Here is a 25286-nt window from a genome sequence, read left to right as displayed (position 1 = left end):
GGCCCCTGGGGCCAATTTCTCAAACGACAATAGTCTAATATTATTAGTGTGTTGTCATGGCAACCCATACGATTTGACAGTTTGTGGACTAATAATATTAGTCCAATACCGTTTGAGTAATGGGCCCCTGGGGCCAATTTCTCAAACGACAATAGTCTAATATTATTAGTGTGTTGTCATGGCAACCCATACGATTTGACAGTTTGTGGACTAATAATATTAGTCCAATACCGTTTGAGTAATGGGCCCCTGGGGCCAATTTCTCAAACGACAATAGTCTAATATTACTAGTGTGTTGTCATGGCAACCCATACGATTTGACAGTTCGTGGACTAATAATATTAGTCTAATACCGTTTGTGAAATGGGGCCCTGGTACTAAAATACTATACTAACAAAGTTACAATTTTAACAATAAAAAAATACAACTAGGGAACAAACGCCTCGGCCACCGGTGGACTTGGTCACTTTTCTTTAGTGTATGATATCTATTACAGTTTATAATAAAAAAAATACTAAACAAAACATACGTTCCTCAATTCATGTCAACATGATACTAAACTGATTTCGATACAATTTTTCAAACAGTCACAAAATAAGACTAACAAATCTCCGTTCATAATTTTTATATAGGTAGCGTGCATGAACTATAGGGGGCAGCACAGGAACCGTCAGATTTGTGGCGCGAGACGATTAATCGGTCTTTGTCGTTGAATCTTCGGTGCGTATACATCGGTCATTGGCGTTCAAAAGGTTAAGGCAGGGGTCGGAAACCGGTATTGGCTCCATACAAAAATACCGTTATTATTACGTTCTTTTGTTTATAATTTCATTTTTAATGGGACATTTTAATAATGCAAAATTGTTTTCTAAATTCGTGATTCAGTCCTACGTAATGAGCATAAAATAATTCAAAATATTGGCCTATTTCAGGGTTTTTAAAAAAAACCGGTTCCGAGCCCTGGGTTAAGGTAGTGTATATTTATGGCACTTTATCCGTATCGATCTTTTCAGACGTGGCCGTACCTTCTACACCATAGACATAGTATATACAAGTAGTTATAGACGCGCCACCGAGCGACCGGGGGTAAGAGAAAGAATATTCATACAAAATTTGGGCAGCATAGGATTTTTCTCTTTCACTCTTATAAATTTCGGTATTTCGCCATCGCCTCCTACCTATGATCATAGAGTAACTGATACTAGAGCGTTACTGTCATAGTAAATTTTGTAACCCCAGTAAATTCACTGCCATCTGTCGACACACTTTAAAACTAAAAATGAAGATTTATAAAAATACGATAGAATGTATTTAAATATAGATAAATGATTTTTTTTATTTGCATTGATTATTTTTATGATTTTGACCCATGTTCTTTCACTGATATGCGTTAAAATTGTTAAATAACAAACGAAACCGTCAACGCCATCTATACGACTGTAGGCTAAAACTAGTAGCGCCCTCTGAACGAGAATCAAATTTTCTTGATTTTCGAGGCACGTTTTTTTCCTTAGACTGTATCCATCTATTACGGAGTTATATCTATCTTTGCTATGATGCCACCCGGTCGGTGATAAGGACAAAGCATGGTACTATTTTCTCTTTCCTCTTATAGGAATCGCAATAAGACTATCTTTCTCTATCAAAGAGTCTCAAGCCCCTGTTCTACAAGTATGCAAGTACTAAAAACAGTCAGTCATAAACAACTAGAGTCTCGTGTTCTTCCTCTATCAATAAACAATCATCATCACTGCTGGCCGGTTCCTCCTTGACCTTCTCACTCTTGCTCCCCTCTCCTTTACCCCTCAACAACTCCAGACTCTCCGCCAGACTATCTGTATTCCTGATCTTATTGAGTAAACTCCACAGACTGGCGAGAGTGATATGCTTGCCGTGTACCTGAAAATAATTTGTAATTCATAATCAAAGATAGTATAGTGTATAAAATAGATGTGACATTCTCAATCAAAAGGGTACTTATTGTCGGTTTTAAATAAAGCGCTATTTTCATATAGCTTCAATTTGAAATCAACCTTATTGACAAGCGACAATGTGGTACCTTTTGGTTGAAAATGTCACAAATATAGTCTAAGAAAAAACCGGCCAAGTGCGAGTCGGACTCGCGCACGAAGAGTTCCGTACCATTAGGCTCAAAAACGGCAAAAAAATCACGTTTGTTGTATGGGAGCCCCACTTAAATATTTATTTTATTCTGTTTTTAATATTTGTTGTTATAGCGGCAACAGAAATACATCATCTGTGAAAATTTCAACTGTCTAGCTTATCACGGTTCATGAGATACAGCCTGGTGACAGACGGACAGACAGACAGCGGAGTCTTAGTAATAGGGTCCCGTCTTTACCCTTTGCGTGCGGAACCCTAAAAATGTAGTCGTAAAGGGTTGATCTCCCATAGAAAATTTGAATTTCGCGCCTTTTGCTACTAACAAGTTGGGTTAAAAATGCTGTGTCCCTCCCACCCACCTGAATAAATGTAGTGTACCCACCTAAATAAATGTAGTGTACCCAGTTAAATAAATGTAGTGTACCCACCTGAATAAATGTAGTGTACCCACCTGAATAAATGTAGTGTACCCACCTAAATAAATGTAGTGTACCCACCTGAATAAATGTAGTGTACCCAGTTAAATAAATGTAGTGTACCCACCTGAATAAATGTAGTGTACCCACCTGAATAAATGTAGTGTACCCACCTAAATAAATGTAGTGTACCCACCTGAATAAATGTAGTGTACCCACCTGAATAAATGTAGCGTACCCACTTGAATGAATGTAGTGTACCCACCTGAAAAGCGTGTTTTTTCACATCGATGAATTTCCTGTACGAGACGCCGCATATGGGGCAGTCAGCTATCTCTTTCCGCTGTTTGTGGACCTCCCACAGATGGTCCCATTTCTGGCGGAGCGACGGAAACTTCTCTCGGCAGAGCATGCATCTGAAAAAAAAAAACATGTTAACAGTTAAAATCTATCCCGATTATTATATCAATTACGACTCGCCCCGGCTTCGCACGGGTAGTTTAACTAATTTACAGAAAACCTTTACAAATTATACAATATACATATATATAAACCTTCCTATTGAATCATTCTTCTTTAAAAAAAACCGCATCAAAATCCGTTACGTAGTTTTAAAGATCTAAGCATACATATTCTGCGGTATGCTGGCAATCACCTCCCTCGCGTACTTAGTCTTTTGTACAACCTCTGTTTAGGTCACTCGTATCTTCCACAGGATATGGTCAAAACTCTGGTGGTGCCTGTTATCAAGAATAAGACAGGGGATGTGTCGGATAAGTCAAATTACCGACCCATCTCTTTGGCCACGATAGTGGCAAAAGTACTTGACAGTGTGCTCAACTCGTATTTAAAAAGACAGGTTAAGTTACATGACGCGCAGTTCGGGTTCGTTCCCGGGCTGTCGACGGAAGCCGCCATCTTGAGTTTGAAACACACTGTCAAGTATTACACGGACAGGCAAACACCTGTCTATGCATGTTTTATGGATCTGTCGAAAGCTTTCGACACGATTTCCTACGACATTCTCTGGCGTAAGATGGGTGATATAGGGCTTCCACCAGAGCTGATCTCACTGTTTAGATACTGGTACCTGAACCAGGAGAATACGGTTAGGTGGGCGGGTGAGTTGTCGAATCCCCAGAGACTGGAGTGCGGAGTAAGGCAGGGGGGGTTGAGCTCGCCTCTGCTCTTCAGCCTATATGTCAATGCATTGATCGAGGAGCTCAGCAGCATGTATGTCGGATGTTTTGTGGACGGTGTCTGCGTCAATAATATAAGTTACGCAGACGACATGGTCCTGTTGGCCCCCTCGGTCACTGCATTGCGCCGGCTAATTGCTGTCTGTGAGACATATGCGGCCTCGCACGGTCTCTCATATAATGTTAAAAAGACCGAGTACATGGTCTTTAAAGCTGGCAGCAAATGTCCTTTCTTTTTTCCTCCCATTGTACTTAATGGTGTTCCACTTACGCGGGTTACTAAATTTAAATACTTAGGACATTTGCTGACAGACGACCTGAGGGACGATGCCGATATGGAGAGGGAGCGCAGAGCGTTGTCAGTCCGTGCGAACATGCTGGCCCGCAGATTTGCACGATGTACAAATTCTGTCAAAATAACCTTATTTAAGGCATACTGCACATCACTGTACTCGTCAAGTCTGTGGGTCAATTACACGCAGCGGGCTTACAATGCTCTGCGTGTACAGTATAACAACGCATTTAGGGTGCTGCAGCTACTGCGGCTTCCACGATACTGCAGCGCGTCGACTATGTTTGCTGAGGCGCGGACTGATAGCTTCGACGCTATCTGGCGTAAGAAAACGGCCTCGCTCTTAAGTAGGGTACGTGGGAGCAGTAATAGCATCTTAAACATGATAGCTAATAAGCTTGATTGTCCTTTGATGTGGAAATTGTGTCAAGGGACAAAATCTGTGTTTATTATTAAGTACTAACGTAGGCTAGGATCAACTAACACTCTTTGGACCATTTTGTTGTCTTTAATAAAATAAAAAAATAAATAAATACATAGGGACAGACGGACAGACAGCGGAAAGCGACTTAGACAGATGACACGATATAGTCTGCAAAACTTTGTTTTTAGGGTTCCGTACCCAAAGGGTAAAAACGGGACCCTATTACTAAGACTCCGCTGTCCGTCTGTCTGTCACCAGGCTGTATCTCATGAGCCGTGATAGCTAGACAGTTTTTCACAGATGATGTATTTCTGTTGCCGCTATAACAGCAAATACTAAAAAGTACGGAACTCTCGGTGCGCGAGTCCGACTCGCACTTGGCCGATTTTTTAATTTTCTCATTTACCCCCCAGAAACAGTCAGTTCAGTTTCATAAATTCACCTTCAGTTTATTTAATTTTTAAAAAGAGCCCCCTGTGTTTAAAATTTCTTTGTTGACATTACATGTCCGTCTTTGGGTCACAGAGTTACATATATTACATATATTAATATGTGTTCAAACCGCGAAAGTTTTAAATGTTATATATATTATGTGTGTCAAATTTCAACTTAATTGGTCCAGTAGTTTCAGAGCAAAGAGGCTGTGACAGACGGACGGACGCACGCACGAGTGATCCTATAAGGGTTCAGTTTTTTCCTTTTGAGGTACGGAACCCTAAAAAGCCCGCATACCTGAATTTGGTGACTATCTTGTCGTGGTGCTGCCGGTAGTGGCGGTTGTAGAAGGAGCGGTCGTGGAACACGCGCTGGCACTGGTCGCACGTTATCGGGTCTGTTTCCATGTGCATCTGCAATAAAATCTGATTTTAGGGTGGTGTCTGGCAGCTGTTCATCGGTGGTCAGAGTACCAAACCAGATGTAGATGTAGACTTTAAACTATATTTTTATTCCCTAGAAAATTACAGTTTGGTCAGTGTAGACGTGCCTCGACAGAGGCGGCGCGCGCGAGGCACGTCCACACTGGCCCTTTTTGTGCGCGACGAAATTGCCTCGCGCGTATGCTCGCTCTGTGTGGACACTGTCTTGACTTGACCTTACCAGGATTTGAACCTGGGATCCCTTCTTCATAGGCAGGGTCACTACAGACTAGGCTATGAGGCCTAAGATAGATATAAATCCGTAATATATGGATAGTCTAAGGAAAAAACGAGCCTCGAAAATCAAGAATATTTGATTTTCAGATGGCGCCACTACCTTTGGCCTACTTTCGAATTTGACGGTTTCGTTTGTTATTTAGCAATTTTAACACATATCAATGAAAGAACATGGGTCAAATCATATAAAAATAATTAATGCAAATAAAATAAAAAAATTATTCATATATAAATACATTTTTTGATATTTTTAGTTTTAATCGTGTGTCGATAGATGGCAGTGAATTTATTGTGGCTACAGAATTGACTATGACAGTACCGCTCTATCCTATTATATCCCCTTTGCTATAACTATTTATAGACGTAGTTATGTATTTTTAAGTATGTATGTATTAATATGTTTTTGTTTTTATGATATGTAGTTATTTTGTTTATCTATATATGCCTTTGCACCTAATGCATCGTATTGTATTTAGTTATGTTACAAGGGTTAGGTATTTCTAAGTCTTGCCTTCATGTTCATATTATCTTAGTTTGACTACGGAATGAAATGAAATTTATTATTCATAACACACAGTTATAGGTCAATACATAATTAGATTATTTTACATTTAGTATATTTAAGTACTTATTTTTAAGCATTAATTTATTAGAATACATTATATATGTTTAGTTACCAAAAAAAAAAATTATTTATATTGCAAGAGGCAGATTGAAAAAATCTTGATAATTATAGAAATTATTCTCCTCGAGCCACGACTTCAGTCTACTTTTAAAGCTTTGGGCGGTACCATTTCGTATGTATCTCACAGTTACTTAAAAGTTAGCTGGAAGAGATGCCTTAAGGGGATAAGTTCGCCTTTGTACACATTTACTTTTTAATATTATAGGACATTCTTACACAGATTGACTTAGTCCCACGGTAAGCCCAAGGAGGCTTGTGTTATGGGTACTCAGACAACGATATATATAATATATAAATACTTAAATACATAGAAAACACCCATGACTCAGGAACAAACATCTGTGCTCATCACACAAATAAATGCCCTTACCTGGATTCGAACCCAGGACCATCGGCTTCACAGGCAGGGTCACTACCCACTAGGCCAGACCGGTCGTCAAACAACAACTAACCTGTATATGCTTCTCCAAGGAAGCCTTCGCTTGGAACTTCTTACTGCAAATATCACATATATACGCCTTCAAATTATGTATCTTTTTATGTTTAGTGAAATTACTCGAATCACTGAACGTCTTATTACATAGCCCACACTTGTATATAGGTAAATTAGCGTGATCCCTCATATGCTTCTTGTAACTATCAGTTTTTTTGTGCAGATCGCCGCATATTTGGCATTTTAGCATCTGATTAGTGACTATGTTGGCGTAAGCGTCCTCTAGAAGATGTTCGATCAGGTGGCGTTTAGTGTCGTTCTTCCGCTCGAACACACGGGAACAGACGATGCAGGATTTTGCGCGCCTGTTCTCGTTCGTGAATTGTCTGGTGAGAGTCTCTGGTAATTGGAGAAAAAAAATTAAAACTATTAAAATAAAAATTTAAAAAATAACCCTACGCTATATGCCAAAAATGTTTTACATTATTTTGGAAAAGAGATGATACTCTTGGATCGGGTTCTATCAAACATAGCTAAGAAACACCGCTTTCACTTAAAAAAGCCACTATGGTGCCACAGACAGACAGACAGACATTGGCGTCAAACATATAACAACCCACTTTTTGCGTGGGATAAAAACAGCTGAAACTGGGTGCTTTTCAGGGTTCCGTACCCAAAAGGTGACATACGAAACCTACTACTAAGCCTCCGCATTCCGTTTCTTTCACAGGGCTGTGATTAAAAGAACCATAGCGTCAGGAGACAACCAAAATCAATGGCAAAAATTTACCTTTAAATTTATCGCAAGTACAGTTCATTATGCTATAATATAAGCAAACATATTACCTAAGACTTCCTTCAGCGAGCCCGCATTAAGAGAACGTTCACCGTGCTCTCCAATCTTTATATTCTCCTGCGGCGCCTTCTCCGATGGCTTCAGCAGCTGCAGATGCTTCTCCCAATGCTCGAACCACATCTCCTGCCCCACCACCTCTTTACAGTTCTTACACTCATACACTTTACAATTATCAGTGTCTTCGCAGCTTTTTATAAGCTGCAGCTTAAAGAATTGCACTTTCAAATGGTTATTTAGATGTGGCATCAGTTTAGTTACACTCTCGAAATCTTGACCGCATTGCGGGCACGACATATAATTGTAGCCGTGCTTATCAAAGTGTAAAGCATACTTTTTTAAAGTAGCAAATCCTCTATCGCATTTCGTGCATTTATAGTAGACATCAGCGACGAATTCTTGAGCGATAGGTTTGGTACAATGATTATTAATATGCTCCTTGTATTCTTTGTGGAATCCTGAGAAATCACACTTATTACATTTGTAGATTTTTCTCTTTCTATAACCAGCTTTAAGTATGACTTCTGGCTTTAAATTTAAAGCGCTCAAATCTGAAGTTTCACTGACACTTTGACTTGATGTATTAGGGCTCACCGCTATTGGGTCTTCATCTTCATGCACTACGTGTTTTTCTTGTTTCACTGACTCTAATACTGTTTTAGATATCTGAAATACTGTAGAATGTTCCGAGTTATCTGTTATTTCTTCTGCAAAAGTGCTTGAAGCTTTAAAAACTTTCGATATATCAGATTCCGTGTTTGACATTTGGAGTAAATTCGTGAGTTCCTTCGTAGCTTGCGCTGCTTCGTCATCAGAAAGTTTTTCCTCTTTGATAATTTCAGGTTTGATATCGAGAAATTCGGTCAATTCTGCCATTATGTTATTCATGTCTTTACGATCCTCATTTTCTTCAGTAACTTCTTTTTTTGTAGTACCTTCTTTTTCCTTAGTACCTTCTTTTTCCTTACCAACTGGATTTTGAGCGCCTGGTGCGGTTTCAGTTATCTTTTCTTCGTCAATATCCATTTTTTCTACTTTAATAGCCTTTACACTGATTACTGTTACCTTTTTAGGTGGTGCTGTTATTTTTATAGGTACCAGTCTTGGTATTATTACAGTTATATCTTCTTTTTCTTTTTTGATCTGTACGGGAGTGATATCTGTAGGCTCGGCGTCAGGTCTCATAGTAATTGTATCGTCGTGAGCTATTGTAGTATTTGTCGATGTAGTTTCATCATCAGTTTTTTGAGGCTTGTTTTTATGTGCTGGCATGTAGACTCGAATTTCTGTAAAGAAAAAGTTTATTTTATAAAACAGGTTGTACTGTGATATAAGAAGCCTATTAATTTTGGAAAATAAATACTTCTAAACTAAACGTTTTCGCTTAAGCTTGGTAAGCTTGGTTCTCCATACAAACGTAGTTCCGCTCTCATTTTAAAACGACTAGCTAGATTGCTCTGAAACTTTGTACTTACAATAGGATAAGGTATATCTATGTCTGTAATTAGTTAATGTAGCTTCATATACCATAGTTAAAAAAATACAGCGAATTTAAGTTTTTCATACAAAACTTGTTTTTGCTCTATTTCTTTTGTTTTATAAACGAGCTATATGAAACTAATTTCAGACCTAGATATACCTCATGTCATTGTATGTACAAAGTTTCATTACAATCCAACAAGTAGTTGTAAAATGAAAGCGGAACTACTTTTGTATGGGAAGGTGCAATTTGGCTGAGCTTGCCGAGGACTCTTAAGCGCTATATGTATAAAATTACTTCAAGAAGTACGTAATAGATAGTTTATTCAAGTCTACCCTGTATAGGTATTTTACCTCTGCTTATAAATGCGTTTAGAGGCCAAAACACCAGAATCCAGAGCACACACCTAATGAAGCACGGCTCTTGCAATGTATAAATTGTATGTCAAATGTACCTACATGTGCATCATGCGGAGTTTAAAAAAAGTTGAAAGTTCTCGGAAATTTCAGGAAGTTTCCATATTGGAAACGGAAGATTTCGATCCCCATACAAAAATTAGCGAAGATTCCGAAATTTCTAATTGTACAAATTTCGCAATTTCGGAAACTTTCCGACGACACACCAATAGTAAAAACGCATTTACTACCAGCGCGAGCTACGCGCTACGCTTGTAGCCGATAACGGTTTTTCCCGCTTTGTAACAAACAGAGAACCCGCCTAGCGGCCCGCTGGCAGTGAACGTATTAAGATAAACATTAGTAGTAGTAGTAGTAAACTCTTTATTGTACAAATATACACATTAAAAATTACATGGTACAAATAATAAGATGTACAAAGGCGAACTTATCCCTATGAGGGATCTCTTCCAGTTAACCTTTGAGTAGATGAGAGGAGAAAGTGAAAAGAGGGTGACAAATGTAGCAAAATGTACAACAAGGTACCAGAAAGATAAAGGATATAAATACATACAAAATTAATAGGATAAACATATAATATATTACACAAAAAGAAACATTAAACATAAAACAAACAAAACAACATAAAATAAACATTAGATGTGCTTACGTGGTACAGTCTCGCCTCGAGTGAGTTTGAAGCCCTCCTTACTAGTTGCTTTAGCGGTAATGGATTTTGTCACGGGCTTCGGAGGATCTGAAAAATATAAAATTAGATTACAGGTACGTGTATTACCTCGTTTTTAGAATTTGGGCACATTTCTTTATTTCTAGGAAAAACTCTTAGATTAATTACAGTTAACTCTATTTAAAACATATTTTAAGGGACCATCATTCTGTATTACCAAAGATAGATATAACTCCGTAATAGATGGATACAGTCTAAGGAAAAAACGTGCCTCGAAAATCAAGAAAATTTGATTCTCGTTCAGAGGGCGCTACTAGTTTTGGCCTACAGTCGTATAGATGGCGTTGACGGTTTCGTTTGTTATTTAACAATTTTAACGCATATCAGTGAAAGAACATGGGTCAAAATCATAAAAATAATTAATGCAAATAAAAAAAAACATTTATCTATATTTAAATACCTAGTCGGCTCATAAGTTCTGTCACTGGCCTTTAAAATTTAAATTTGGAACTCCTAAAACAAAAACCGTTCTGCATTTGAATTTCGAATCTTTATTAAATATTTGAGTAGTATAATTTTGCAATTTTCTGTTTTCTTCAACATGGAGCGGACGCTTAAAGATAGCCGTACCGCAATAATTGCACTATATCGTTGTGGTCACTCGCCGACTAAAATTTTTAAGCTACTTGAAAATTTAAAATTCTCTCTAAGATTTGTGTATCGTACCATAGAAAGATACAGTGAGGTCTCTAGTTTAAATGACAAGAAAAGAAGCGGTCGTCCGCGTACAGCTAGGACTCCAGCGGTTGTACAAGCAATTAGGGCACGCAGTGCTAGAAATCCCGCTAGGAAACAAAAAGTTATGGCCCTCCAGATGGGTTTGAGCAAAAACACGGTGAAAAGAGTGCTTAATCAAGACCTGAGACTTCGTGCTTATAAACGAAAAACTGGCCATCTTCTCAATGGTCGGCTTAAAGCTTTAAGGCTTAAAAGATCTAAAGCTTTATTGAAGAAGTACGCTAAAAATAAGCACCGTTGTATACTGTTTTCGGACGAGAAAATTTTTGACATAGAAGAAAACTGTAATAAACAAAATGATAGAGTGTACGCTCGCAATAGTAAAGAAGCGTCTAATAGCATTCCCCGTATTCAAAGAGGTCATCACCCTTCATCTGTGATGGTTTGGCTGGGAGTTTCTTATGCGGGCGTCACTAGTATGCATTTTTGTGAGAAAGGAGTAAAAACTAGTGCCAAAGTGTACCAAGACACGGTGTTGACTAATATTGTGAAACCACTATCCCATACGATGTTTCTAAACCAGCATTGGGTTTTCCAGCAGGACTCTGCTCCAGCCCATAAGGCAAAGTCTACACAAGCCTGGCTCGCCTCCAATAAAATCGACTTTATACGGCATGAAGATTGGCCCTCCTCTAGAACAGATCTTAATCCTTTAGACTATAAAATATGGCAGTATTTAGAGGAAAAGGTGTGCTCAAAACCTCATGCAAATCTAGACTCGCTGAAAAAATCTCTTGCTACGGCAGTGGCCAATATCGACATGAAAGTGGTGCGTGAATCCATTGACGACTGGCCACGAAGACTTCAAGCCTGTGTAGATAATTATGGCGGTCATTTTGAATAAATGTTATACATTTAGATTCTCTAGTTTATAAGCTTTCAAACGCTGTACAAATTATACGGAATAAACTTAAACTTTTGATTTTATTTGATACTATGTATATGACAGAACTTATGAGCCGACTAGGTACATTATATCGTATTTTTATAAATCTTCATTTTTAGTTTTAAAGTGTGTCGACAGATGGCAGTGAATTTACTGGGGTTACAAAATTTACTATGACAGTACCGCTCTAGTATAAGTTACTCTATGGTATTACGTTACAGAAAGTTTTTGTTACACGAGTATACATGGTCGCTAAAAACTAAATGCATTCCCGTTGCCAGGGAGGTTTTGGGATTAGACTGAGCAACTTTCACTATGGGACCAACCCCGAAATCGCGAAAAAAAATTTGGCTGTTTCATATATCTAGTCCATTTTCTATGGGAGGGTACATTTTTTTCGTTGGTAGTCCCATAGTAAAAGTTGCTAAGTATAATCCCAAAACCTCCCTGGCAACGGGAATGCACTTATTTTTTTCCACCCTGTATAGTTTGAAAGGACGAATAAACAAAGCCCGAGCCGCATTCGGCCAGCTTAAACCTGTGTGGAACTCCTCTACCCTGACGAGAAGAACCAAAGTGAGGATCTTCAATTCCAATGTAAAGGCCGTGCTGCTGTACGGGTGCGAAACGGGTGGTTTGTCCGCAAAGATCTAATGACGAAGCTCCAAGTGTTTGTGAACAAATGCTTAAGGCAAATCCTTCGCATCTTCTGGCCTAACTGGACCACAAACGCTCACTTATGGAGAATAACCGGACAAACACCCGTACACAAGGAGATACAGACGCGGAAATGGCATTGGATTGGACATATCCTCAGGAAACCTGACACCCACCTATCCAAAGTGGCCCTGACCTGGAAGATGCCCGGCAAGCGGAAACATGGTCGCCCTAAATCCACTTGGCGTCGTTCTGTGGAGCAAGAGCTGGGTGTATTGGGGATGGGGTGGGAGGAGGTTACCCAAGCTGCCCAAGACCGTAGTCAATGGAAAAACAAGATTCGAGCCCTACACCCCAGCAGGGGGTAACAGGAAAAGAAGATAGTATGAAAGGTAACCAGTTGGCCGCCGGCGTAAAGGCAGACCGAAAAGGAGATGGCGGGAAGACTTAAAAATTCTAAAGGGGTATAAAAAGTATTTAACTTACTTTTCTTCACTTGATCGACCATACACTGCTGCAGCATTATTGTTGGCATAATAATCTGCAAGAAAAAAAAACAGAAATTGTTTATGCTTATGTTTAGTGTTTGTGCGTATTGCCAAAGATAGATATAACTCCGTAATAGATGGATACAGTCTAAGGAAAAAACGTGCCTCGAAAATCAAGAAAATTTGATTCTCGTTCAGAGGGCGCTACTAGCTTTGGCCAACTGTCGTATAGATGGCGTTGACGGTTTCGTTTGTTATTTAACAATTTTAACGCATATCAGTGAAAGAACATGGGTCAAAATCATAAAAATAATTAATGCAAAAAAAAAAAATCATTTATCCATATCTAAATACATTTTATCGTATTTTTAAAAATATCTATTTTTAGTTTTAAAGTGTGTCGACAGATGGCAGTGAATTTACTGGGGTTACAAAATTTACTATGACAGTACCGCTCTAGTATAAGTTACTCTATGGTATTGCTTAAGTAATGTTGTGGTTCAATCAAAGCCTCTTATGAGACCAACCTAGGTTACCTAGATTGGGGCATTAGAAAAGCCACAAATTAAAGAAAATGAACAGAATTGGAATCGATTTGCACAAAAAATTTTTTTTAACGAAATCAGCAATTTTAACTAAGGATTTTTTTTTTTAACAAAAGCAATATAAGACACTAAACTAGCACTAAACCGATTAGGAAAAAAAAATACAAGAATAAAAACGATTTATCATTATAAAAACTAGTTATTTAACTGTACCTACAAGAACAAGAAAAACATTAAAACAAATTTCGGGTACAGATGAAGTTAAAGCATAGAGTAACTTATACTAGAGTGGTACTGTCATAGTAAATTTTGTAACCCCAGTAAATTCACTGCCATCTGTCGACAGACTTTAAAACTAAAAATGAAGATTTATAAAAATACGATAGAATGTATTTAAATATAGATAAATGATTTTTTTAATTTGCATTAATTATTTTTATGATTTTGACCCATGTTCTTTCACTGATATGCGTTAAAATTGTTAAATAACAAACGAAACCGTCAACGCCATCTATACGACTGTAGGCCAAAACTAGTAGCGCCCTCTGAACGAGAATCAAATTTTCTTGATTTTCGAGGCACGTTTTTTCCTTAGACTGTATCCATCTATTACGGAGTTATATCTATCTTTGGTTAAAGCGACGTCACGAAGTTTGTGACGCAACATGTCACATCTTCTTGACCCCCCCTCCCTCCCCCTAAACGTGTGACGTAATTAATGGATGACCCCCAACATCTATAAATATTTTTTTATTCAAGATCTAAGACCATTTCCACGTAGAAGCATGGGATCCGGTAGCTGCGCCTAGCGCCCCATTCAAAAAATTCCATCCTCTATATTCGAATATTAATATCATCAACTGTGCAATTCTTACCTTATCAGTTTTCGGCCGCCTCGCATCAAACCTCTTATGATACTTGTTGATGTGATTCCTCATCGCTTCATCGCTCGCAAACACTTTGAGCTTCTTACACACTAGACACCGATGCACCAACAGAAACTCATCGCTATGCAACGCATAGTGCTCCGCTGCCATACAACTTTTCACCAAATATTTCTCGCAAATACTACACTGCGCAATTTTGTCCCACATCCTATAATGATGCTCTAACATTTGCTTGTTTTGGAATTTTCTAAAGCAATGCTTGCATTCCGTGACAAAGTTCTTTTTCAGACACACATGACAGTAGAAGTTATAATAAATTTGTTCGCAATCTTTGCATGTTTTGAACACAGTGACTATAGGTTCGTCTGATCGCACTTTGTGGCATATGATCATATGCTCTTCCAAGTCAGGATTACTTAAGAAGAGAGTCTGACATACAACGCAAGAGAAATCGAAGAATGAGTATTCTTTACCAGCTTTAGATATAGCTAGGACTCTTATAGGATTTCGAGGACATGCACCTTCGTGTTTAGTTAAGGTTCTACACGTTTGAAATCTCTCATCGCAATAGTTGCAATAGTAATATGCATCCGTTTCTCTCTTATTAGTCAAATGATGGTTATAAGTTTTAGCGCATTTAGTGCATTTACCATGTATTTCAACGTCTCTAACACCCGGAGAGTCGCCTTCATACGCCACTATATCACACTCTAAGTTTCTAGTTTGTATTTGCAGTTTATATGCTGTGTGCCGAGTTAAATGTGCAACGAATTCTGTGTATGTCCACCAACCGTTGTCGCAAATATAGCACTTATAGCAGTACGGGCTCTCTTTAGCCCTAGTCACTATTGTCCACTGCTTCCATCTAGCAAGTACATCTTGTAAGAGGATTTCATTAGGAGCTTTCTTAAATTCAGTAGCACATCTCTCATGGAACGCCCGCCCCCATTGATTCCTGCAATGCATTACAACTTCTAGCTGCTTTGGGTATTTCCTATGAAGTATAACTAGCATTTTCTGCAATTTCTTCACATCTACGATGCAATTTTTCTCTTCCTCGGTCACTGGTATGGTAAGTTTTTGTTCTAATAGTAAAGTATTATCAGCGTAATCTAAGTTTTGTGGATTCTCCGCAGTTTCTTCTGATTCTTTGGACAGACTGAAGAGGTACTTCATGTAATCGGGAGCGTCCTCGTCGGGGGCTGCAGTGTCCATGCCTTCGATTTCCACTTCCACTGAGAATTTATGTGTCGAGGGGTTATGTTCATGTGGGATGTAGTCTTCTGGTTCTTTCTTGATTTTTTCCAGAAGGAGCTTCTTTTGGGCGGGCTCCTGGAATATGGAGATAGAATTGTTTATAAATGTGTATAAAAACATTGGAATCGTTACCTAAGCAGAGCCACAGAGGCCCACAGATGGATAATTGTTAATATTTCCTTTATTTAATATAATTTTATATAAAGTTGTTCAATAAGTCCTATATGAGAAATATGAAAATAATGTGTAAGAAATCAGTAAAAGAAAACTTAATAATGTTATTCTTAACGTTATGGTACAATAAATGTATCAATCTATGTTACTAGATCTCTCAAAACATCTAGAATTCTAGACTAAAGTTTAATTTTTATATTGAGTCAAAGTTAGTTTTAGTGGAAAGTATATTATGGAATGTTGTTATGGCAAGCTCGGTTCTCCATACAAACGTAGTTCCGCTCTCATCTTAAAACGACTAGCTAGATTGCTCTGAAACTTTGTACTTACAATAGGATAAGGTATATCTATGTCTGTAATTAGTTTATGTAGCTTCATATACCATAGTTAAAAAAATACAGTGAATTTAAGTTTTTCATACAAAACTTGTTTTTGCTCTATTTCGTTTGTTTAATAAACTGGAGCTAGATAAACTAATTTGGTATTCCTCTCTTCTTACTTCTGCTAGGCCTCACAATATTTCACATTTTGCAGTGCATGCCTCAACTCGACCATCCTTTCCTCTGAAGAGAGTGTTCTTACATTATACGTGCAGATATGTAGGTTTGGAGGGGCAGACGATATTGAAAAGATATCCCACAACTGGCTTTCGGAGGCACAAGACCAAGAATGGTGGAAGAGGTTGGAGAAGGCCTATACCCGACAGAGGTCATAACACTATAGTATGTAAGGTTAAATATTTTTTTAAGATTGTAAATGTTTTATTAGTCGTTATGGAATAAAAAGGCTTTTTTTTTATATAAACTAATTACAGACCTAGATATACCTCATATCATTTCATGTGCAAAGTTTCATTACAATCCAACACGTAGTTTTAAAATGAGAGCGGAACTACGTTTGTATGAAAAGGTGCAATTCGGCCGAGCTTGCCGGGGACTTTAATAATTTACACTTGGTTACCGAGTCAAAATCTGAAGCTAAGCTAAACTTCCAAGTCCCAGAGTCACTTTAGCAGTTTTGAATTTGGAACCTTCTTTTATTCCATTATAGTCAAAATTCAATTTGAATCTGTCCTTTTAAAAGGAAGCGGAATATAGCCATTACGCAAAAAACGGCAAAAAAACACGTTTGTTGTATGGGAGCCTCACTTAAATATTTATTTTATTCTGTTTTTAGTATTTGTTGTCATATCAGCAACAGAAATACATCATCTACGAACATTGCAACTGTCTAGCTATCACGGTTCATGAGGTACAGACAGACCTTGTGACAGACAGACGGACAGACAGACAGAGGAGTCTTAGTAATAGGGTCCCGTTTTTACCCTTTGATACATCATTTGTGTGTCATCAGAAGACAAATGGAACAAATCAGCAACACTATGGTACCCAAGAGAAGGCAAGAGAAAGAGAGGAAAACCTTTCAGAAGATGGCAGGATGAACTGGTAAAGACAGCTGGCAAAACCTGGAATAGACTGGCACAGAAGAGCACGGACCGGACAACCCTTTCCGCGATAAAACCCTTTCAATGGGCAACACTTAAACACGGCTAACACATTGAAAGACTTTCCCTTTTGAACTGCAAGCCCATTCATACCCTTACCTTTGACTAACCCTTACCGAAAAGCTAACCAAAAATAAGGCTAGCCCTTAATAAGGGTTACCCTTATCTTTAAGCGCTTTTTATAAAGGTTTCCCTTTGCATGAAAGAGACAGGATTAGTATATATCTACGGTAGTGTATGAAAAGGAAAGAAAATACGTGCCTAGTCAAAGAACGCCGCCGTCGCCGCCGACGATCGCTCGGATTCGAAGTAATGTGTGCTTTATGAATAAGGTAGACGACTTAAATTAGCACGCTTATATGCTAAAAGGGAAGCCCTTTATAAGGCTAACCCTTATAACCAATATGCAAGGTGTTGGTGAGCGGATGATAAGGGTTTTGTAAGGGTATTTGGGCTACCGATTACTCAAATGTGGTAGCTTTATATAAGGGTTTTTAAAAGCAAAACAAAGGGTTTCGTCTGGCAAAGGGTATGGTGAGTTAAGCCTTATGCAATACCCTTATAAAACCCCGATAAGGGATAGCGGGCCGGTCCCTGCAGAAGAGAGAAGAATGGAAAATGTTGGGGGAGGCCTTTGCCAAAGGGCACACAGAATTAGCAATGGAAGATAATTAAACAAACGACATATTCTGATAAAAGGCTATAAAATAAAATAAAAATAAAAACATAATTTGTGAAAATTTCAACTGTCTAGCTATCACAGTTCATGAGATACAGCCTGGTGACAGACAGACAGACGGACAGCGGAGTCTTAGTAATAGGGTCCCGTTTTTACCCTTTGGGTACGGAACCCTAAAAATGCCTTAGAAAATATTGTCTCTAAATTTGCAACAAATATTATATGGTAACTAATATTCAATTTTCTTCCTCCTATTTCAAAAATAAAATAATAGAATACCCCTGACAAAAACTAAGTTTTATGCTGTTTTGAAAACTAAATCTGAATGCGTGGTGTGTTCCAAATAAAGAGAAATCTGGGACACCTTACAGAAGATTAACTGTCAATGTTATGTAAACTTGTTAATTTTTGCATTTTAAATCTAACATTTTATTTTTGCCGTTGCCGGTCCCATATTGGGATACCCTACTCCAATTTATTTATTATTTATTATTTGTAATGCAGGCAGGCAGTTTAAACAACTGATAATGCCTGTATCCAGAGTCATAAACCGAGTTCTCAGTGTTGAGTAGAATTTGCTTTGTGCTTATCTAATTTATTCTTAAACTCATTGACACTTTGGGCCGCTACTACATCCTCTGGGAGTTTGTTCCAAGCGTTGGCCACTCTGTTGCTAAATAAGTGTCTATGAGGATTATTGTAGGACCTGTGAGACACCAGCTTATACTGATGACCTCTCAGACAGTTGTTACTAAATTTAGGTTAATTTAGGGGGGATTTAAATCTTCCCGAGGCAGAGGCGTAGGGTTAGCACCGGCGTAGGGTTAGCACCGGCGTAGCTTTGTTTGACGTTCATAAGCGCATTGTAATTTGTAATATGCCTACTTGAATAATAAACTATTTTTATCTTATCTTTATCTTTACCTTAATTATGCCACCATAGCTATCAATACCTGTAACTTGATATTATTATTTGTAATGCAGGCAGGCAGTTTAAACAACTGATAATGCCTGTATCCAGAGTCATAAAGCAAGTTCTCAGTGTTGAGTAGAATTTGCTTTGTGCTTATCTAATTTATTCTTAAACTCATTGACACTTTGGGCCGCTACTACATCCCCTGGGAGTTTGTTCCAAGCGTTGACCACTCTGTTGCTAAAGAAGTGTCTATGAGGATTATTGTAGGACCTGTGAGACACCAGCTTATACTGATGACCTCTCAGACGGTTGTTACTATTGCGTTCTAGCATCTTATGGAAATCTTTAAGGTCGTAGTGTTGGGTTAGTATTTTGTATATCTCAATCAGATCTCCGCGTTCTCTGCACTCCTTCAAGGTTGTGAGCTTTAAGAATTGTAGTCTTTCTTCATAGGACATGTTTTTGAGTTTCTTCGGTATCTTGGTGAAACTACGTTGAACTTTCTCCAACATCTCAATATCCTTGATAAAATAAGGGCTCCATACTTGAAATGCGTACTCCAATATAGGCCTAACATAGGTTTTGTGAATTTTGAGCATCATATCCGGCATCAGATTCCCAAAAGCTTTTCTTTATATCTTTGTGTAATTTGCCTTATTGTTACTTAGCTTTTAGTGTGCTATGTCGAATGTACTGCATACCTTATTAGGTTTCCGTACCCAAAGGGTAAAAACGGGTCCCTATTACTAAGACTCTGTCTGTCTGGCTGTCTGTGTCTGTGTGTTGTGTATTTCTATGTATTTAAGTATTTGTATAAGTATTATATATATCGTTGTCTGTGTTGTGACACAAGCCTTCTTGAGCTTACCGTGGGACTTAGTCAATTTGTGTAAGAATGTCCCTATAATATTTGTTATTATTTATTTATTCATAGCAGGCTTTGTTCAGATATTTGTGAACACCTTGGCCGCTCTAATATATCTGATGGTGACTGTATTTCTGTTGTTTCTACAATAAATAAAATAAAATAAATATCATTAATTTACAAAAATTGCAAGCTTTTACTTTGGCATTGGTAAATAAAAACATATTATATATTATTTAAACCATAATCAGTCACAATTCAGATTAGCTTGCTCTAAATGTACCAGGGGCTGCTACAGAAAACCTACTATTACACAACTAAATTGAACAATGCAATGGTATCAGTTGAATTTGGCATAGTAAAAACTTCATTTTCATCTTCAATGTTATGATATACTCAGGAATTCCATAAATATCTCTGATCATGAAACCTAACAAAAAAATTAGAAAATTTAGAAGGTATATACGTGTTTTCCATCACGCATGCGTAAAAAGCGTGTAAAAATAAAACCTAAAATCGTTAATTTATTAAGGAAAATAACAATTTACAAAACTAATAATTCGAATGTGTATAATTTTAGATGTATATAATGCCTCATACATGCTAACAATGTACTGATTTAATTAAAATAATGTATATCGTAACTTAAATCTATGACGTCTACCCACATCCGAGTACTTAGCATATCTTTGTTATTTGTAGTAATTTATTTAAAAGCTACGAAAAATGGGGGTACTGATACTACTGATTTTCAAACATAAACCATTCTTAATTAAAAATTCATTCAAATCCGCATAGTAAAATAACATGTGTCACAGCAATTATATCGCGTACCCACAAACTGCATTCTTACAAAATGGCCTACCTGCAAAACCGAAACATCTTCGACATAGTCAACACATTCCCTCGGCACTAATTTAGATTTTCTGCACCTTTTTCGATTGTTTTCAGTCATTTTTAATCACTCATATTTATTTCTCAAATAATTTACTATGAGATTCGGATGGAAAATTAAACGAAATACTCAAATAAGTACACGCAATACAGCATACAGCCTTTTGTGAACTTGTGATGTGAATGACATTTGTTATGGTTTAACTGAATTTGTTTCTATTGTCCGTAGTTATCGTTCGAAATAATCGGATCTCTCTTTCTTTTCCGGAATATTTGCGTTGATACTAGCGCCAACGTGACAGTTAACAAATGCATCCTATTTCAGTCGCATAGTAATTGAGGTGACTCCACGCGGGTAGTTGGCGAGAAAGTACTGTACGTTTTGATACTACATAATATGTATGATAGCGTATGTAGATCACAATTTAGAAACAGATTTTTTTTGACTGAATTAAAGTTTCTACCACGACTCAGGCACTCCTTAATATTCAAACGTTTACTTTTTGTAATTGTATAGAATCGCTATGTATAACTATACTCCCTACACTCACTTTCATTCAAGTTTGACAGACGAGTCATGAGTGTTGCATAGCAGAAAAAAAACAGTTAAATATTTAGTGCTTTATTTATTATTCAATAGGTATATATGATGAGATTGATGAGTAAATTACGAATAGATGTGTATATTATAATGTATGAAAAAGAGTTATTTATATAAAGAAAGTTTTGATATATGTAATGCCGGGGCCACACTAACGGGAAACGACAGGAAACGCCTGTCGCCCACTGTCGCCCTTGATTATCGCGATAATCCCTGTGTGGCCGTATAGTTGGTCAAGCAAATCTTGTCAGTAAATAGGAACAAAAAAAAAACTATACTCAACCTTTTCTTTTGGGTGCTAGTACTAGTGTAAGACAAAGATAGTATGATTCTCTCTGTCAATGTTTGAAAGGAGACAGTCCTTTGACAAACTATATGAAAAACGTCGAATTAACGCGATAATTAACGCGTTTCCCGTTAGTGTGGCCTCAGCATAAGTAGAGGCAGACGCAAGCCACACCAGCCATGGGCCATTAAAAAAAAAAGGGAAAAAATGGCTGAAAACGAATAACTATAACCTAAAAAAAATGGCACTTCTATAATAACAATAGAATTTGTTTAAAATAAGCTTAAACATGAGTGTATTTATTAAGCATTACAAGCCTAACAATCTTGTAACTGTATTTAACGCGAAAATATGGCGGTCGAGTTCCACTGCAGCCGATGTAACCTTAAAAAAGGATGAAGAGGAGGAAGAATTTAGAGTTTTAGATATTATGCGAAAAACGCATAGACAACAGCGTAAAGTTGCCCGGAGAGCCGATGTGCAACCTGACAGAGGAGATAGGATGGCCACTGACCAGGTATTTAAAAAAAAAGCTTATAAATGTAACGTAACCTTACATAGTTGAACCTATTTTCTTATTTCCACGAAATAATAACTCAATCTGAGTACATAGTACATTTTAACCGTGGATGGCTAAATAGTCTTTAATTTGAATAAACTTTATTTCAGAACTGGGGTAACGTCTGGCCAGGTCCAAAAACCTTCCACCCGTCGTCAGTGCCTCTGCCGCTTCGGCAGGGCTACGTGCCTAAAGGAATGGCTCCACCGGGCAAGAAGGCTAACGCAGAACTCATGAAGATACCTAACTTCCTCCACCTTACTCCACCGGTCATCAAAGCTCAATGTGAAGCCATCAAAAGCTTCTGTACCGAATGGCCGAAACAACTGAACTACGAAGAAGCCATTGAAAAGCATTATCCTCAAGAGCTTATAACGTCCGATTACTGCCATGCCAGTCCGTCAATCCGTAACCCATTGGCTAGGATAGTCACTCTAAGAATAAAGGTGTCCTCATTAAACTTGGATAAGCACGCTCGGGACAAGTTCCTCCGGCTTGTCGGAGACCGCTACGATGATAAGACAGATTTAGTCACCATCACCGCTGACCGATGTCCGCTCCGCAAACAGAATTTGGATTACGTCAACTATCTTTTAACGGCACTCTATCATGAGTCATGGAACTTTGAAGATTGGGAGAAGACTAAAACTGAATCTGATATGGAATATTACGATTTTAACTTAAATAAATCTAAAAAGAATTTGATTAATTGGCATTTAAGATCAAATAATGAGGAGGTTAATTTATCTGACGATGATTATAACAATTTTGATGTTTCAAAGATCCCAAATGGCCCTGGATATGTTGAAGCGTTGTCTAACTTGATGAACGAGGGTGAAAGTGATGCCACATTGAAACAATATGGATCATCAGTCCGGAAACTTTTGGGGCTGCCTGAGAAAGTGTAGAATTTGTACAAATAAATGGTAATTTAGTGTTTTTGTATAATTTTATATGTTCTATCATGAAAATGCACCTTTCTACTTAACTGAAATAGTGATTTAGGGTCACCTATCCAATTTCTTGATTTTATGTGCATTGTGTCTCACTCTCTCACTAAGAAAAATGTGAGACGCAAATACACATTGGACAGATGGAATACCACCCTTAGTTACAATATGAAAAATACTTACTAAAAGATTTATGAATAGGGATTAGCTGTAAAAGAGTTGAAAAGTCTGAGAAAAGATCTATTTGTGTTAGTTAAGAGTCAAGTCCATTGAGTCCTCTGTCTTAAAACACGACTGCGTTTTTCAGACTCATAATTAGATAGATAAACATTTTGTTCATTTCCACAACATACATGGTAATTAGGTAATTACAAAGAGAGATTTATTAACCAGCTTAAATTAAAAGAAAACCTATTATTACACGATATGAACAAAGAAATAAAAACATAAAAGGACATAACCATGTGTCGTGGCAGAGAATTAGCCTCATGCATGAAGTTTATATTTGAACGAAATATGTTTTATTCGGATGTTTGTTACCGTTATATCATGTTACAAATGCATTTCCGCTTTTAAATTACCATTTAATTACTTAAAATTATAAATAAAAAGTACAAAAATTTGCCCGCGAAAAGCTAGTGAGCGAAACGCTCGAAACGCCACGTGACGTCACACGTTCGACAGATTAGTGTCATTAGTAGCAAACGTCAGTTGGGCCGCCCAACGTGTGACGTCATCACGCTCTGTCGAATGAGGGCTATCGTTTTTTTGCTCACCAGTTGGCGCCTCTGTTGATGGTGGTCCAAAAGACTATAGAACAGCTGTCAGTCATTGAAGTGACAAGTGACATTTGACATTTCGAACTATGGAAAAGACCACCATCTACACTAGCGCCCCTAGCGGCGAATTCATACGCGTTAGCCCTCATTCGCGCCAAAAATTATGAGCGTTTCAACCGCTCAAAAATTTTCAACATTTTAAATATTTTTTATTAAAATAATGTTAAGGTTTACAAAAATATTTTTATCATTTCCGGTGTTCCAACGATATAAATTATGAATCTAAAAATTAAAATAAATTCATGCATGGAGCTAATTGGCGCTGGCTCAGCATGATGATGCGGCAAGCCACATCGCTGATATTCTACTCATATTCTGCCAGGACCTTACATAAAAGTTTGTGCAACGCTTTATGTCGTACACAGGCTTTAACACACCATCGCACCGCACCAAAGTCATTGTGCGACGCACCCATAAGTAAGAGCGAGAAAGAGATATCGCTTTCTCGCTCTTGATGTGGGGGGGGGGGCGGCCTTTATGTTCAAGTTCATGTAGCAATTGTGTAAGTGTTGTGTTAGTGTAATTGTGTATATATGCGAGTCGCGGCAATTATTAAATCTCTTCTCTGTCTTTTGAGTTATTTTCAACTTGTTAAAGACCCGAGTCTCCCCTTAATTCTCCCCTTCTATGGAGTCTTTTGGCGTGTGCGTGACATTTTTGGATAGGTACTTATAACGTGAGATGGGCAGGTACATTGTCTGAGACATATAGGTTGGAATGTGGAGTGAGGCAGGGGGGTTGAGCTCACCATCACTTTTCAACCTATATATGAACGAGCTGATTGTCGCGCTCAGCAGCATGCATGTGGGCTGTCACGTAGACGGGGTTAATATGAACAACTTGAGCTATGCCGACGACATGGTGCTGTTGAGTGCGTCAGTCTGTGGCATCAGAAGGTTGCTTAAAGTGTGTGAAGACTACGCACACACGCACGGTCTAAAATATAATACAAGCAAAAGTCAGTACATGGTGTTTGGGGTCGAGTCTAAAATCCCGTCAGTAATACCACCTATCAGACTCAACACGGTTGCCCTAGAAAGGGTATACCAGTACAAATATTTAGGTCATATAGTTACTGCCGACCTCAGGGACGATGCTGACATAGAACGGGAACGTAGGGCCTTATCGATCAGAGCTAATATGATTGCACGCAGATTTGCTCGGTGCGCAAAGGAGAGTAAAGTGACATTGTTTAGAGCTTTTTGCACAACATTTTACACCTGCAGTCTGTGGTGAAAGTTCACCCTGAATTCGTATAAGGCCCTACAAGTACAATATAATAACGCGTTTAGGGCGCTGATGGGGCTGCCGCGATATTGCAGCGCGTCAGGGATGTTTGCGGAGGCGCATGTGGCGTG

General features: G+C 38.1%; 2 protein-coding genes across 2 annotated transcripts; one reads left to right on the top strand and one right to left on the bottom strand.

Moving 5' to 3' along the window:
• Window positions 1–290: 290 nt before the first annotated feature.
• LOC134753386 (uncharacterized) lies at window positions 291–21190 on the bottom strand. The gene is made up of 9 exons (XM_063689270.1): window positions 20665–21190; window positions 14393–15736; window positions 12971–13025; window positions 10126–10212; window positions 7574–8866; window positions 6747–7126; window positions 5188–5303; window positions 2806–2956; window positions 291–1899 (listed from the first exon to the last, which is right to left on the bottom strand). The coding sequence occupies exons 1-9, from the start codon at window positions 20752–20754 to the stop codon at window positions 1693–1695; spliced, it is 3723 nt and encodes a 1240-aa protein (XP_063545340.1). The 5' UTR covers window positions 20755–21190; the 3' UTR covers window positions 291–1692.
• A 582-nt stretch (window positions 21191–21772) lies between these two features.
• LOC134753410 (small ribosomal subunit protein mS35) lies at window positions 21773–23078 on the top strand. The gene is made up of 2 exons (XM_063689299.1): window positions 21773–22097; window positions 22250–23078. Exons 1-2 carry the CDS (start codon window positions 21870–21872, stop codon window positions 23045–23047), a joined length of 1026 nt encoding a protein of 341 aa, XP_063545369.1. The 5' UTR covers window positions 21773–21869; the 3' UTR covers window positions 23048–23078.
• Window positions 23079–25286: the final 2208 nt, after the last annotated feature.

Source organism: Cydia strobilella, chromosome 26, assembly GCF_947568885.1.
Source record: "Cydia strobilella chromosome 26, ilCydStro3.1, whole genome shotgun sequence".
In the NCBI taxonomy this organism is placed as follows: Eukaryota; Metazoa; Arthropoda; class Insecta; order Lepidoptera; family Tortricidae; genus Cydia; species Cydia strobilella.
This window is presented reverse-complemented; position numbering and strand designations above follow the sequence as displayed.

Excerpts from the sequence above, each read along its gene's own strand:
- LOC134753386 (XM_063689270.1), bottom strand. The coding sequence starts at position 20,754 with ATGACTGAAAACAATCGAAAAAGGTGCAGAAAATCTAAATTAGTGCCG. Across the intron at positions 10,213-12,970 it reads GGTCGATCAAGTGAAGAAAA|ATCCTCCGAAGCCCGTGACA; the intron begins GTAAGTTAAATA and ends TATATTTTTCAG. Across the intron at positions 2,957-5,187 it reads AAGATAGTCACCAAATTCAG|ATGCATGCTCTGCCGAGAGA; the intron begins GTATGCGGGCTT and ends TTTTTTTTTCAG.
- LOC134753410 (XM_063689299.1), top strand. The coding sequence starts at position 21,870 with ATGAGTGTATTTATTAAGCATTACAAGCCTAACAATCTTGTAACTGTA. Across the intron at positions 22,098-22,249 it reads ATAGGATGGCCACTGACCAG|AACTGGGGTAACGTCTGGCC; the intron begins GTATTTAAAAAA and ends ACTTTATTTCAG.